The 16,175-nt window shown below is 40.1% G+C and overlaps 1 protein-coding gene across 7 annotated transcripts in view; it reads right to left on the bottom strand.

The window, feature by feature from the left end:
• The window catches only part of RFX3 (regulatory factor X3), a 110,333-nt gene that overhangs the window by 31,280 nt on the left and 62,878 nt on the right, over nt 1-16,175 (bottom strand). For 2 of the 7 annotated variants that reach the window (XM_083718823.1, XM_083718822.1), the window contains exons 3-5: nt 15,204-15,301; nt 12,040-12,298; nt 4,053-4,127 (exon numbers count right to left, since the gene is read on the bottom strand). In XM_083718823.1, the coding sequence (XP_083574949.1) occupies nt 4,053-4,127; nt 12,040-12,298; nt 15,204-15,301 (432 nt within the window). The remainder of the gene's footprint in view (nt 1-4,052; nt 4,128-12,039; nt 12,299-15,203; nt 15,302-16,175) is intronic. The other 5 variants (XM_083718826.1, XM_083718827.1, XM_083718824.1 and 2 more) reach the window with 3 other exon arrangements.

A 16,175-nucleotide genomic window follows, 5' to 3' on the forward strand; every position in this document is an offset into this window, starting at 1 on the left:
TGTGCTCCTAAAGCAGTGTTTTAGGAAACAGAGAGGGAAGTGGGGACATGGCCTGGAGCACTCCACAAGCAAGCCTCTGCGGAGGGAAACTCTGGATCCACCCGTTCTTTCTTCCTTGTTTTAGTTCATGTACCCAATATTATTTCAAGATATCTCATTTGTCACAAATCTCTTTCAAATTAGTGATGTACCATTATGATCATATAACTTATGACGGTATGTCAAGGGAAATGGTAACCTTTACCTTGGTGTATTAAAAACACTTATTTATTTCACTAATGAGCTAACATAAGCATATCTGAGGACAGGAACCATCATAGCTTTCAAACTTTGCACTTAACTCATTAGAATTAATCAGCATAGATTAAAGCAGATATTCTATTGCTATTTATCCCAAAGGGAAATACCGAAATGGGATTGCAAAAACCACAGAACACTTCCCAATTAAATTATAAATGTAACATTTGACATTTCCCCCCCCCCCATAGATGAATTACAACATACTATGATTAATTTTAAATACATTTTACAAAAAAAAACACCTTACTTTTGACAAAATATAACTGTTACTTGCAATAGTCATTGCTGGCAGTGCAGTCAATGTTCTGAATAAAGACTTTTGCTTTAGGACACACACATTTCACGGACAAAGGTCCAGTTGTTTTGGATTATAAAACTGGGGGTGGAGCAGAGGATGATGATTTAGGCCACATAAAATGTTACAGTGGAAATAATAAATTTAAGTTCTACATATTTGGAAGCATGGACCTCCAAAAATGAGCAAGGCTACAGCTCTCTTGCATGTATGCTAGTAGTGGGTGGGCAGGATTATTATGATTATTTTGATATACCGCTCTTCATCTGAAGATCACAGGGCGATATGTAGCATAAAAAGCTTAAACTTGCCTTTGAAACAGTAAGAGATGATGCCCCTCTAGTAACCAGCAACTACTCCGACACAAACTCATGCAGAATAGGTCTAGCAATGACCATTAGCATTATAGCTATACAGAATTTTCATGCTCAGATGCCTATGCCTCCAAATATCTGATGCTGGGTACAAACAGGGGATGGGCATCAAAATAATGAGAAAGCCACAAAAATAAGAAAGCATTAATACTTGGCCCAACATACAAATAATTTAAAGAAAACACAAGCTAACAGCATTAAGACCATGTTGTAAAACCATGCCATACAACCATAAAGTGCTAAGCATTGGCATTAGAAGTCACCATTATGATAGTCAGTTTCAAAGTAGTTTTGAATTTAAATTTTAGTCAAATATTGTTATGATGTGCAAAAATAAGTTAATCCAATAAATTTACCTCCCTTCACCCAATTTCAACCTTCACCCTTCCACCTAATTCTCAGCCACACTGGTAATTACCATACACATAAAAAGAGGTGAGGTGAGATAAAAACAGAGATTTAAAATACTATTAAACTAAGTGCTGGTATCCCATCTACTGAATGTCATCCCACTATAACCACTAAGTCTAAAAGATCTCTACATTCAAAACTTAATTTTAAGGATCAGGTTTCTAGACACATCAATGGATTTTGGGGTTCTAAAACTGGGAGGGGGGAGTATTTTTTTCATACATGCTGTATTTTTGAGACAAGCAACCATTCTTTCACTAATAAAAATAGCATCCTTTTTATATATCCTAATGGTCCATTTCCAAAAGGAAACATTCAAATAATATTCAAACAAAGAATTTTGAAAACTCTATGGATTATGTAAACTATGAAATGTAATGTTAGGTATATTGCTTTATTTTTCTGGAAATATATGTTCACATAAAGCTATGAGATTTTCAGTCAGGGATCACTAGGCACTGTAAGAAAATAGTTAATTTTACAGGGAAAGATTTACTATTATATGGGCCACACTACTACAGAACAGAACTTCACAAAACACCCTGCTTTGGAACAATGCCTTAGCTTTGCTTTCCTTTACCCTGGAAATAGCACAGCAAGGCACAGGGTATAATTATTTTTCTGCATACTTATTCTGTGAAACAAGGAAACACAGAAAAATACCAAATAATATATTTTTGTCAGATTTACCAACACATTTCAGGAAATGTGGTAGCAGTTTACTTATACGCCAGCAGGTAAATTCTTGAATGAATTGAACCAGCTTTTTATATACAGTCATACCTCGGTTTACAGACGCTTCGGGTTGCGAGTTTTCTGGTTGCACACCGCGCCGAACCCGGAAGTACCAGAACAGGTTACTTCCGGGTTTTAGCGCTCACGCATGCGCAAAAGTGCTAAATCGCACTTTGCGCATGCGCAGAAGTGCAACCTACGTGTGCGCAGACACAGCGCTGCGGGTTGCGATTGCTGCAGGTTGCGAACGTGCCTCCCGCATGGATCACGTTCGCAACCCGAGAGTCCACTGTATACACAATTAGTTAATTTTGAGATGATCACTTATTTGGAAATTTCATTTCCATAGTTATGCTTCTTTTAAGATACTTTTTCATGCAAACACATGTTAGAAAACATTCATTCATCTGCAAGACTTGAAACAAATAAGCTTTGTGATTTAACAATAATGAGATGGCACGATGAGAGCTGAAGAATATTTACAGATTTTTGAGTGGGGCCAACTTGTGGGATGGAGGAGTGGGAAAACACAAGGGTAGGAAAACAGCACAGGATAAAAATAAGTAAGGCCGACTCAAAAGTTCATGGGTTTATGAGCATACAGAAATGGCAAGCATATGGACCCCATGAACCAAGCCCTTGGCTCTCCTTGGTTGTTCCCCAGAGGCAGCCTGGGTCACGTCACTCTGGGCTCAGTCCGACACTCAGAGGAGGCATCAGGAGGTACAGAACCTGAGGCTAGGTCACCAAAGCTCAACAATGCATTTCTTCCTGAAGAAACAGAAGCTGGTGTACCTGTGAGACACCAGACATGCCCTTTTCCATATCTATGGCTCTCCTCCGGGTGCACAATTTTGTATACAGTAGTACCTCGCAAGACGAAAGAGTTTTTTGTTTTTTGAGTTGCTTCGCAAAACGAATTTCCCTATGGGCTTGCTTCGCAAGACGAAAACGTCTTGCAAGTTTGTTTCCTTTTTCTTTTTCAGTGCATTCCTATGGGAATCCGTGCTTGCAAGACGAAAAATTCGCAAGACGAAAAAACTCGCAGAACGAATTAATTTCGTCTTGCGAGGTACCACTGTATATGAAAAGAAAGTGTTTAAGATGCCAATTGATTAAAAGACTGGCTTTTGTGTAATGAATATATGGGAATTAATGCCATTTTACAAAGTGGCAAAAAACTTGCCATTTTGAGAGGCAGGCTGTATATGAAAACAGTCCTCATGGCAAGGACTCTCTGCAGAGGGATGTTGGAGTCCCACTACGGAATTCCTGGTGACCCCTGTCTGGCTTGGAGGGGAGGCTTTTGCTCCACCACAAGAGCATCCCCACTTGGCTGCATGGGAGGGAGATTGCATGGGAAATAATAAAGAGAGATACTCAGAACATGGCTGTGACAGGGGCCAAATCTGCTTCCTCCCTCTAGTAGTGTCAGCTCTGAAAGTCATGCTCTTATCTATAGCTTATCTTGGTCGTATTGGAGCACACTGGAGTATTAGGAACTGGCAACGAAGAAGCATAAAGCAGTGAAATTATTTCTTTGCTTAAAAAAATCTTGTCACCACTGTGACATCTTACCCTTGTCAAATGAGAACAGAATACACATCTTGTTTAACAGTATGAAGCCTATGTTAACAATCCAAATAAAACTGGGTTATTTTTTTTAAAAAAAAATTGCTCATGGTGGTTTGAGCAATGCTATAAGGGCGAGGAAATCAAACAACTCAACAATTTTGCTGCACTGTTATTGTGTCTGAAAAAGATAGTGAGGAGTTGCTATGAGAGCTTAAAAGTAGAAAGGAAGATTCAGGAGGCAAAAAAAAAGAAAGAAAGAAAAGAAAAAGAAAAAAAGCAGCAACCAAAACAAGCATTTAGAAGGCAAGCTAGGCATGCAAATCAAGCAAGGGATTAGTTTACATGAAGAAGAGGCAACTTACATGGCTGTTGAGAAGAGAGCTTCTGTGAGTGGACAGACCATCAGACTTTTGCAGTGTCTCAATCGCCATTTCAATCTGATAATAGATGTCATTAAAAAAAGGGCTCAAGACAAGATAGTAATAAAAGACTGACCACAGAAATTTTGATAGATTGCCAAAGTTCAAAAGAAAACTTTAGTTCAAAGCTATTACAATTTATTGGGGGCATAGTCTTCAAATCTTTACCCCAGCAAATTTTGCAGCAACAACTGCTTCAACAAAACTGAAAGAGCAAGTTATCAAAAAGGCTGCCCCCCACTCCTGCTCATTCCATAAAAAGAAAGAAAGAAAAACACGGTTTATTGTTAAGCCACAATGCAAACATTTCAGAATCCTGAGCAGGGTATAATATCCATAGAAAACAGATAAGCATCCTAGAAAATAAGTGTACAAAGAACTTGAAGCACTTGGTTGAGCCTGCAACCCTCTGCTCTGTTCTGGGAGCAGGTCTCCCTGACCTTAGTGAGACATACTTCCAATTAAACATGAACAGGATGGCACCAGGAGGGTTTATTCTTTGGACCTACAATTTCATATTATGTGTCTCTTGCCTGCTGATACTTGAAAAATGATTGAACAACTTTAATTAATCTCATGATTTAAATGGCTACCAAACCACCACAATTTATTCGCTGGGCTAGCACCTTGGCCTTCCAAAGACAAATGCAGATGAGCAGGAGAGAACTACACTCAGATCTGGTCCTTTGCTGAAATGCTTTTGCAAGAGCAGTTCCCAATGCAGAAATGTAGGCCGCTGCTCAGTTTAAACAGGGTGATGGGTTCCGAAATGGGGGGAAAGACAAGGTAAATCTCTCAATGTGCCTGATGGAACATATGCTTCAAGCACATCTGTTCTTTCTTTGCATCCTGGCCTTGTGTAGATGTCCTTACGTGGAATATTTGCATTTGCACTTAGAAATAAATTCTGTATGTGGGAATATATAAAAACAGAAGCATTTTGATAGAACTTCCCATTTCCCTCTTAAGTTGCTCAGAGAGATAGTAACAAATAAGCTACTGTGATGATTCTGAGTGAAATAAAAACAGCATGAAATCAATTAGTTGTTGAGGGAAAAAACACTACAGAATGGACAAAAACATAAACATGTTTTTATCTTTATGAATTGAGTCTTTTTAGAGAGCATTCTACACTGATCAGATTATGAAGAGACCAATTGAAGATGGTATTTGTCTGTGTCAAACCATTGTTCAATCCAGCCAATTCTTGTCTATTCTAACAAGTGGAAGTCTTTCCTAACCCTCTACCTTTTTAACTAGAAATGCCAGGGGTTGAAATGAGACCATTTACGCCTGTACGCCCTTCCACTGAACTTCAGGCCCTTCTCATAGGACACAGAAAACTGTAAAATACTTTATTTAGTGTAACGTTCCCCAGGAAATCTATTTAATTATTATTTTTATTATTTTAAACCATGATCTCAGTGAAGAATCGTCAAGGTCTCTAACAAAGTATATTAAACATGTAAATCAAGTCAAATTTGAAAAACACCCCAGAGAAACAAATTAGCAGCGATGTTGATCAGAAAAGCAGAAGCAGGAAAAAGATAATCAGGGCAACTCAAAAGCCTGCCAGAAGAGGACCACTTTGGCATGATGTCTAAAAAAACCAGAAAGAGGGGAGCGAGATGGACTTCCCTAGAGAGAATTCTGCAGCTTTAGAGAAGAAATTGCCTGCATGTTGCAACTCACTGCAATGAAGATCCCACCACCCCATCCTTATGGCGTTAGGGACCCAGACACTTTAGGGCATTAAAGCTCAAAAGCAGCACTTCAAGCTGAGCCTGGAAGCCAACTGGCCACCAACGATGTAATTGCAAAATTGGTGCTGTATGTGCTGCCATTTCCAGAACATACACCATAGGGAGACACATGTAAAGTACTGTATTGTACAGTGGTCTAACCTGGAATGCCAAAGATACAAGGAACCTTTAAATACAAATGATTCAAGATTTGAACCTCTTTCCTGATCCAGTACAGCTCTTCTAATGTTCTTGTATTCTTAATAGCATTTTATATCAAAGGAAAATTAATTGTTATGGGGAGTGTTTTAGCCCCAGTCATGTACTGGGCAGAGAAGGAGGAGATGTTTAAAACAGTTGAGAACACAGTAACAGAAAGTATTGTACAATACTCTTAAGTAAACAAATGACTTATCAAAGAACAAAGAACATATCACTAAGCTTGTATTAATAGACTAATAGCTATACACCCTAGTTTTATCTAAATTCATGCAGACTAAAATGGTTGCAAATCTCAGTACACATGAAACATTGCATGAATCGTCCATATTCAAACCTTCAGTCTACCACAGGACTAATGTGAATGTACAAATCATTTTAGATCTCCAGAAATAATGTCCTCCTAATAATAATAATCTGTTTAGACCTGCAATGTGCACAAATACAAATAAGTCTTCTGCTTGCCAATAAAAGGCTATAATGGCAAATAAACAATTGAAATGTGTCTGTCATGTTGACTTTCCATATTCTCACAAAAGACAGCTTCTTTTTAAGATTACTCTTCCAAACGTTTGGGGAAAGTTGGGATAACAATGTATTGGAATATGCAACTGTATGAATGTGCTAATTGCGTCTTTTAATGATCAAGTCCCTATCCCCCCCCCCCACATTGTTTTAGAGAGTATGCATGCCTATTCAAACAGGAGAGTGAACAAATATTTCTTTTCCACACAGAGACATTGATTTAATATTTGTGCACAACATACCACCACATGTTAAGGAAACAATTCACTACAAACTGTGTGTGTTATATTATCAGTATGTACAATGTGCTTTCTGCTTAGAACAAAAAAAAGTGCGCTTTCTGCTTTAAAAAAATGTTCTCAACAGAACAGTTGTTTAGTTATTGGGTGGTACATGGAATATCTTGCATTTGAAAAGGCAAATGTTGTGCTACAGTAACTCATAATTATGGAGTTGGCATATAATTATGCAAATTAAGAAAATTTGCATAATTTGTTTCTAGTATGTCTAAGCAACCATTTCACTGCTCTTTTAAGGGCCTTTTCTTGCATTACTCTGGTGACATGGAAGTGATTGCAGCATTTGTATTTGAAAAATACTTGCTCTTCCCCATGCCAATAAATGTCTTGGGAAATGCAAAAAGAGACCAAACTGTGGCTTCCCTCTATACCAGTGGTTTCCAATGGGTGGTTTTCACAAATAGGGGGTTTGGGGCTTGGCTTTTGAAAAAACAAGGGGCCTGCAGCACTTAGCTAATTGGGAACTAGTGCTTTACACCAAAGCTACCCTTCCCATCCTGCCAGTTTAATTTAAGAAGGAGCCCTTAGCGGTCCCTCTCTTTTGTCCAGTTTCCACACAAGGCAAAACCATGATTTAGTGCCACATGCCTAAGCTGAAAGAAACCCAACGTAGAATCTTTCCAAAACACAAATATATAAAAGACTCTTAGGTAAAATGTCAGCTTGTGTCGATATTCACACAGAATTCTCAAAATAGTAAACACAATTATTCCTGATGTATCAATGTCTTACTTGACTCCTTGATTAGTTTTTGCGATCAAACGTAATCAGCAGAGAAGAAAGCTGAAATACTTTTAGAAGCCCACCTTCATAAATATGGGCTCCTGTCTGGCCTGTTTTAAATCAGTGATCACTGGGTGACAAGTGATTGCTCACTGATGGATGAGAATCTGTCTGCAGAGCAGGAAGTGAGGCAAATTTCAGCAGTCGCCCTCTGCCCTGCTGTGGCCCATGCATTCTCTCAATCTGTCCAGTCCAATCTGCTCCCAGTCCCCCAGAGGGGGTGTGTGACCAAATGGATTCCCTTCCATCAGTGGGCAGTTACCACTCAATATCACTATCATTATCTCAGGTATGCAAATGAAGTGAAACACTGATTTTGAGAGTGACCAAAGTGAACAGGGGAATCTTGCTAATAATTTGAAATCCTCTGCCTAGATTAATCAAGGTCTGTTTATTCAGGATAAAGGTAAAGCGACCCCTGACCATTAGGTCCGGTCGTGACCGACTCTGGAGTTGCAGCGCTCATCTCGCTTTATTGGCCAAGGGAGCCGGCGTACAGCTTCCAGGTCATGTGACCAGCATGACTAAGCCGCTTCTGGCAAACCAGAGCAGCACATGGAAATTCCGTTTACCTTCCCACTGGAGCGGTACCTATTTATCTACTTGCACTTCGTGCTTTCAAACTGCTAGGTTGACAGGAGCTGGGACTGAGCAACGGGAGCTCACCCCGTCGTGGGGATTCGAACCGCCAACCTTCTGATCAGCAAGTCCTAGGCTCTGTGGTTTAACCCACAGCGCCACCCGCGTCCCGTTTATTCAGGATAGCATTCTTGAATTAACCACCAATGAAAAATCTTGTGTAACCTGCCAGTGACATAGCGTGGTTTGCCAGCAAGCACACGCCAGGAGGCAGTAAAGCTCAGAGGGTGAACGAAGCCTGCCGCGCCAACCCAGTCCTGGCTACTGTCAGAGCGCCACACACCCCAGAGCCAAGCGGGGCTGTGCTGTGCCACCTACCTGCCTGTGCGGGGGGGGGGCAGGCCAAAGGACGCAACCCTTGAATCACCCCAGCCTTCTCACACCGCCCTGCCAGCCCTGCTCCACTTCACAAGCCTGGGATCTGATCTGAATTATTTGACCGGCGAAACTCAAAACTCAGCCTCACAAAGCCATGCAGAGCTGGCAGGGTGGGGTGAGCAGAGCATCCCAGAAAAATGTGCCCAGGGCCATCACCCTGGCAGCCCCCCCCCCCGTGCTACACCCCTGTGACCTGCATATTGTACTTTTAACACCATTAAGCAATACTGAAATACAATGCTGAGAACTATCTGAAGAGAAATCCATCCTTTCTAAAGTAAATACAATTCTAATCTGGTTCACAGTGACAAAATGTAATAAAAGACTATCATAATATCAATGAATTCAAACATCTGATTTCAACATAAGCCTTGTCTTTCATATTGATTGTCACTCATTTCTATGTATAAATCAACAGCTTTTCCCATTTTGTAACTATTTCACATTGGGATTTTCAAAAAATGCACTTGTAATAGGTGACAGAAATACTGTCATCAATCTCCAAATATAATACTGATGTCATCAAGTAGTTAGTGAAAGTGGCATACAGAGGGTTTGGCGGATTTCTTTTTCTTGTAAACTCATAATAAAACACTTAGCAGAGTAAGCTTCCATGGCATATTGTTAGAACAAGATACGCAAAGAACTTCTGGAATCTTGAAACAGCTTATTTTCCACTACATCATAGGGTTTTTTTTGGGGGGGGGGGGTTGCTGTTGCAAAAATAATGAGGAAGAATACAGTAATTATGCAGTTCAAAATAGGGAGAGTATTTCACATTGCAGAACAAATATAAAATTTGAATTTACCAGCCACTCTTTTGTCTTTTACTATTTTAACACCAATTAGTCATAATATTAAAAAGCACACAAGCTGCTTGAAAGTTTCTCTTTCAAGCTCCTCAGTTTTTTTAAATTCTCTCTTTTTAATTTGCCAAAACAGATGGTACATGCAACAATTATGGATATTGCTGTGTATGGCATCAGCAGTTGAAAAGTATGCTCTACAATTCCTACAATTTAAGAGTTATTTAAAAAAACAAAACAAAACTAGAAGTATTTTTAAATAAAAGTTTCTAGCTGTAAAGAGGAAGCGCAATGTACCTACAATTTATATGTAAACTATTAATAGTTTATATGTAAACTATTTTTTAAAAACCCTAAAGAAAATACACACAGAGATTAAAAACCCTCATTTAAAAAAATTAATCTGATTTTCAATATATTCATGGTTGGTGAACCTTCTACATCAAGGGGTCAACATTTGAAATGTATGAAATTTCCTTTCTTAAAACTTGCCTTTCCTAGTCTGCATCCAAAAATCCATATACAGTGGAACCTCGGGTTGCGAACGTGATCTGTGCAGGAGGCACGTTCGCAACCTGCACCGTTCGCAACCCACAGTGCACGCCTGCGCACGTGCGGGTCGCAATTCGGCACTTCTGCGCATGCGCAAAGTGTGAGTTAGTGTTTTTGCGCATGCGCGAGCACTAAAACCGGGAAGTAACCCGTTCCAGTACTTCCCTGTTTGGCGTGGTGCGCAACCCGAAATCGCATAACCTGAAGCGTCTGTAACCCGAGGTACCACTGTACATTATAATCTGAACTTGACGTAACTACACAATGCCATATGAGATTTCCTCTTTAAACTTAAGTTCTCTTGAATGCCAATCTACAAGATCCACTGACTTTACAGAGTGGCTTTTCTGGCAAGGCAGAGAGAGTAGAAAAGGAACCTCAGAAACCTTCGCTCCCTACAAGGCTTTCTGGGTTTCGTTCCCAATGTTTAATATTTCTCTCATTAATCTCATAATGCTGTTTATTTTGGTTTTTTTTTTCTCCTTTCCCCACTGCCTCTGTATTTTAACATGGCTGCTACAAGCAGGTCTATTTAATTTGTATGTTCTCCTCCATTTTGCACAGTCCTCCAGATATTGCAGGACCACAACTCCCATCACTCCTGACCATTAGCCATGCTGGATGGAGCTGATATGAGTTCAATAACACCTAGAACACCACAGGTTCTCATAACATAATGGCCTTGTACAGATGCAATGTTAAACCTTGGTTTGTCAAGCTCAACACTGGTTTGTTTGTATGTCTTAAGCTGACTAAGATCACTCATCATGATTTGTTTGGAGCAATTTACACTATTGCGCTTTGTGGGAGACCTGGACCACCCAAGTTGTGCATGGGCGGGGCGAGGAGGCTGTCAGAGCAAGTGTGCTGGGTGGGTGAATGTGAAACGGAGAAGTTTAATGTCTCCCTTCCCCACTGAACAATCACCGCTGAGAGGAGCAAAAGACAGCCTCGCTGTCTACATAATCTGGGTACAAGCAGAAGACTTTCAGAAGGAAATGACTTTTTCTTCAAAAGGATTGTGGGAGGAGGATGTTTTACTGCTTAGGAGCTTTCTGGAGAGGCCAAAGATCTCCAAGACGAGTGTTTATGTTCACTGCCCAGTTTCTGTAGCCAGCCGATGTTAAGGCAGCAGGTGATGCCTTGCCAGTCCCCAGATACTACAAAGGGCTTCAGCGTAGCAGCAGGGTATTTGTAGAGGAGCTCAAGGAATAGCAAGCCAACAAGCTATGGTTTGGCTGAATATCAGTAAACTGGACCCTGGACTATTCAACAAACCATGATTAAAACAAACCATCATTTACTGCTACAATTTATATTAACCAGGAATAGGATTGGTTGTTTTTAAGGAATAAGAAGTTCTCAAACATTGAGTTCATTTGCATCCACCTGCCATTTAGCAACTTTCCATGCAGTTGCTAATCTTTGTGATACATACCTCTAATGCAGTCAAATGCCTGCTCACATGGAAACTACAATGGTGACTGAAGCTGCTATCAATATCAAGAAAGCTAAAATATGAATGACAGCCACATGGAGAACTAACTAGAGCGACCCCTACAGGAGACATGAAATCCAGAACTGAAAAGAATGCAGTGAAAGAAGCTGCGATACTGTCATTATATTTAACTATATTTCTGCAATTTTATTTCCCCATGAAGTAAATTTATTGAACATAGGTTTGAGAGAAAGCCATCGGAAAGTCTGAATCTGTTTGAATAAATCTGAGTAAAAGAATGGAAGAGAATGAGACTCATACTTTTCCCTTTCTTTTTTTGCATGGTGGGCGTCAATTATTTGGGGCAAAAACCCCTGCGACCCATTGCTGTGAAGCTTTTGTTCATTTCAATGTCCTTGTGGAAGCGACACAAAAATGAATAGAGGTTGCATGGCAACAGGGCCAGGTAGTCCATGCCTTCATTAAGCAAACCTGGAATTTCTGCTCCTGAAAACAAACAAGAGAGACGGAAGCGTCTGCGCTACTTACTGTGGCTGGGGAGGCGCGCGTGGTGTGCGTCACTGAATGGCCAGAGTTCTCCATGGAGTTGCCAATCAGGTAGGTGCCTCCCGTGCTGCTGATGAGCTGTCCTCCCGTGACACCCATCTGAATGCCTCCAGTGCCCACCATACTATGAGAAGAGACCACAGTAGTCACCTGTGCAGAACTGCCTTGGGTATCAAAGTAATTCCCTCCAGTGTTTTGGCTGTACATCTGAGTTTCTGTGTAAGGATACGTGGTTGTTCGTCTTCAGGGAAAAAGAGAGAAAAGACAAAGTTGTTTAGATGCATCCTTTTACTAGAGGAAGACAACTGTTTCACCACAATGGCTTGCATCGAGCTAAATATTATTTCTCATTTCTAACAACATTTTCTATTGCACAAAGTCTTTTAAATTTATTAGCTTATAATCTAAGATGAATCTCTTTTCCTGGAAAAAAAACTATAAACTATTTACTACAAAAGTTGCAACACAGCAAACTGTTATTCCCAATGTTTAGAAGTGGAGATGACACACCCTTTGCTAAGAGAAAAACACAATAAGTGTGTAACTACCAAGTCCATCTGTTTCAAATGCTCACTCTCAGTGATGTCAACTCCAAGTACTTCTGAGCTCAGAATACAAAATATTAATTCACAGTAGAAAGATGACATACACTTATGGGCAGAAAAAAATGGCTCAGCTTAGATGCTGAAAACTTGATCAAGCACGGAAAGTGTGTTGCCGTGTTTGCCCATATGTATTCAAACTTGTGTGAAATCACGAGAACTATACAATAACTTTAAAAAGAAACAAAAGCAGATTCTGCAGATATCAGCATGTCCAAGGGAAAGCACAAGCGATGTATACAGGAACTGGGCTCTGTATGTGTGTGTCCCTGTGGACACAAACATAAAATCATAGAGTTGTCCAACGCCAGTTACCATTTTCATGTGCTCAAGATGTTTTGTGTCCTTCTGACATTTCCCTGTGGGAAAGAAGTCAGGTAGCAGTATTTCTGATGAAAGAGAATGGCATTGAAAGGGTAAATCTTTTATATTTTCTGAAGTTTCAAAGGTGGTGTGCACATGGCACACTCCCACACATTGATTTATTCCCAGATGACTCCATTAGGTTCTATGGAAATGTCATGACAATGATCTGTCACCTTTTATAAATTAGTACTTCTGCCACCTCATCTTGCCTCAGCATGTACCTGAGCTGAATGCGACCCTAAATTTTCTTTCATCTGCTCATTCAATAGGCTTCGTTTACCTGGAGCACACTGATCTTTCCATGCAAAAGTTGCTCTTAGGTTTAGTACTGTTTTACAGGTGCTTTTCACTCCATCAAGAAAAGACTTTTCCTTGCAATTAATTATTTTCTACTCAGTTAAGTGTTCTTTCCTTACAGGCAGCCTAATTGCTATAAAAATTTGAATGCACAGAAGAACCTCGATTCAAATACCTGTTCTTACTACTGTAGTGTTTAACTTCGCCATCTATTTACATAGGGTTCATTTATTATTGTTATTTCAACAGTATGTAGTGATAGTAATAGAATTTAATAACATTAATACATTTAATCATATTAGCTAATATTACTGTGGGGAAAGTAGACAAGATTTCTTAGCTAAAAATTAAGGAAGCTGCTTACACCCATCAATATTTATGAGAACGAACACAAGTTGTTATAGGTTTTTAAATTATTTATTCCTGCAAAGCAGAGATGTTGAAAACATTAGCCACAATGTTATTTGAAGACAATATATTTGGAATTATTATGGAGAGGAGATGGGAGAATAACAACACAACCCTGGGCTTTCATTTTTGGCAGCACCACATGTCCTTCCTGAGCGTCTGGTTCACACATCACACTAACTAGGCCAAACCAGCGCTTCGTGCAAATGCATGAGGGTGCAAGTTCTCAAAGGGAAATGGCAGCCACCTTGCTCCTCCCCAGTTATTCTGCTGGTGGTTTGATTTAGGGTGCTGCCCAAACCATAGGACAAACCATGGTTACAGCTTGGAGCTAGTTTAGAGAGAGCTAAACCATGGCCTTGGGCTTAGATGACATGGCTTGGCTCAGCACAGCAGCAGAACCAAGCGGCAATGCGGCCACATTCCCCTCTCCCAGAGCCTGCATGCTTGCATGTTCACGGTAATGTGCAAGCCAGGCAAATGTCTAATTCTGCCTTAGGAAGCAGCTTTTGCAACACGGGGAATGAACAAATGCATCTAGAAGGCTGGCTATATGAGAAATAAGGAACATAAGAGTCACAATACTAGAGACCTATAATTAATCAGAGATATCTAACATAAAACTGAAGTAGTAAACTTGATTACTCTTCCACTCAAAATGATAATTATAAAAATTCAGGCGCTAAATAAATCGCTTTCTGTCTGCACACTGCAGGTGACATATCATGGTCACATTCATCTATGAGAAGTACATTACAATGGTAGAGAACAGGCAATACAACCTCAAGAGTCATCCACTTAAAACTGTACTCTTTGTACCTCACTACTCATAGATCAACCGTCTGAAAACTCACAGATCTGTGATGTGCATAATATACTGACTAGAATGCTGCTTCCGCCTCACTGAAAATTTCCATATGAGCATGGCAAAGATTCTCTACCATAAGGCAGTTTTATTTATCACCCAGTATTGTAATGACGTATGCACCACTTTAAGGACACTGCCTGCTTGCGCTCTCTCTCTTCTTTCAAAATTCCTAGACTGTGTAATTATCACATACTCCCAAGACCATGTAATTATCACACACTCCCATAATCAGAACTGTTCAGCTTATTTGTGGCATTAGCTTATTTATGTTTCCTGTGTCTACTGAAAAGAAAAATACCAACTATGGTTTTTATCTCAACATGGGCTTCACCTATATCATGTGACAAAGAAACACCCACCACCCCCTCAAGATCCACGCCAACCACAAAAGATCATTAGCTACCACCAGGTGTCAGCCGTGATGGAGCTTTAAAAAACAAAACAAAACAAACACAGAATGAATGATGGGGGTCCATCATTCACAATTGGTGAGGGTAGTTTCATATGTTCACTTTCTCACACATTTTTCCATCTTCGGTCCTATGTGCAGCCTGCATGTAGAAGACCTGCATGTATGAGTGGGATGTCCAAGATGAAGGACTTACATAGCTCCGTTTGTGTAGACGGTGTCACTTCCCTCCACATACTGCACCTGGGCTGGGTAGACATGCTGGACCTGTTGCACCGTTTGCACTTGCTGAACCTGCAAAGAAATCAGTCACATGATGAGATGCGTTTCCCTCTCGGCCATTCAGAACCTAATCTCTACTGTTGCTAATTATTAGTGAGCAATAAACAAACAGTGAAGCAGTGAAGCTTCCTAAACAGGTTACAAAACAAACCCACAGTAGGGTGACTGAGGACAGACTCCCCATGGCATGCTTGCCTTATTTATCTGTACAATATTAAAGTAATAATACTAATAACTTTATTATTTATACCCTGCCCACCTGACTGGGTTCCCCCAGCCACTCTGGGCAACTTGCAGCATATATAAAACATAGTAAAATATGAAACATTAAAAAGTCACATTTCAGCAGGTGTCCACATAACATAACATAACATGACATTTAGAAGAGATTCAATCTTGTTCTGTAAATATACTTGAATTATCAAAAAGTGACTTAGCAATGTTAGCTTCATGGCTAAAAAAATTTAAAGAAGGGGGAAAGAATATTGTGAACTGTTCAGATGCCATGGCAAACCATGGTTTGTGCTAAAATAATAATTTAAACCAAAACTATAGGCTGTGCTTGGACAGAACAATGAAATAAAGTTTATTGTTACAGGAATGAGTGCAGTCAAGCCTTGGGCTCATGTATCTTCCCCTCTCCTCTCAGCTTCCATTATGGCTGCAAGCAGCTCAAAGAATTCTGTTTGCCTTTTTGACGAAAGCACCATTCAGCAGGAAACCCGAAGCCGTGCAAGCCGTGGATAGTCTTCAGTATGGTTTGCTGAAACAAGCCAACTGCAGACTGTGGTTTATGAAGCTGGCTTGTTTCAATAAATCATAGTATGACCCCAGTTTATGATTCAGATGCAACACCAGACTGCTGTTAATCCGAAATGGAAGTGAA

The sequence above is a fragment of the Podarcis gaigeae genome, assembly GCF_964106915.1.
Source record: "Podarcis gaigeae genome assembly, chromosome: 17".
In the NCBI taxonomy this organism is placed as follows: domain Eukaryota; kingdom Metazoa; phylum Chordata; class Lepidosauria; order Squamata; family Lacertidae; genus Podarcis; species Podarcis gaigeae.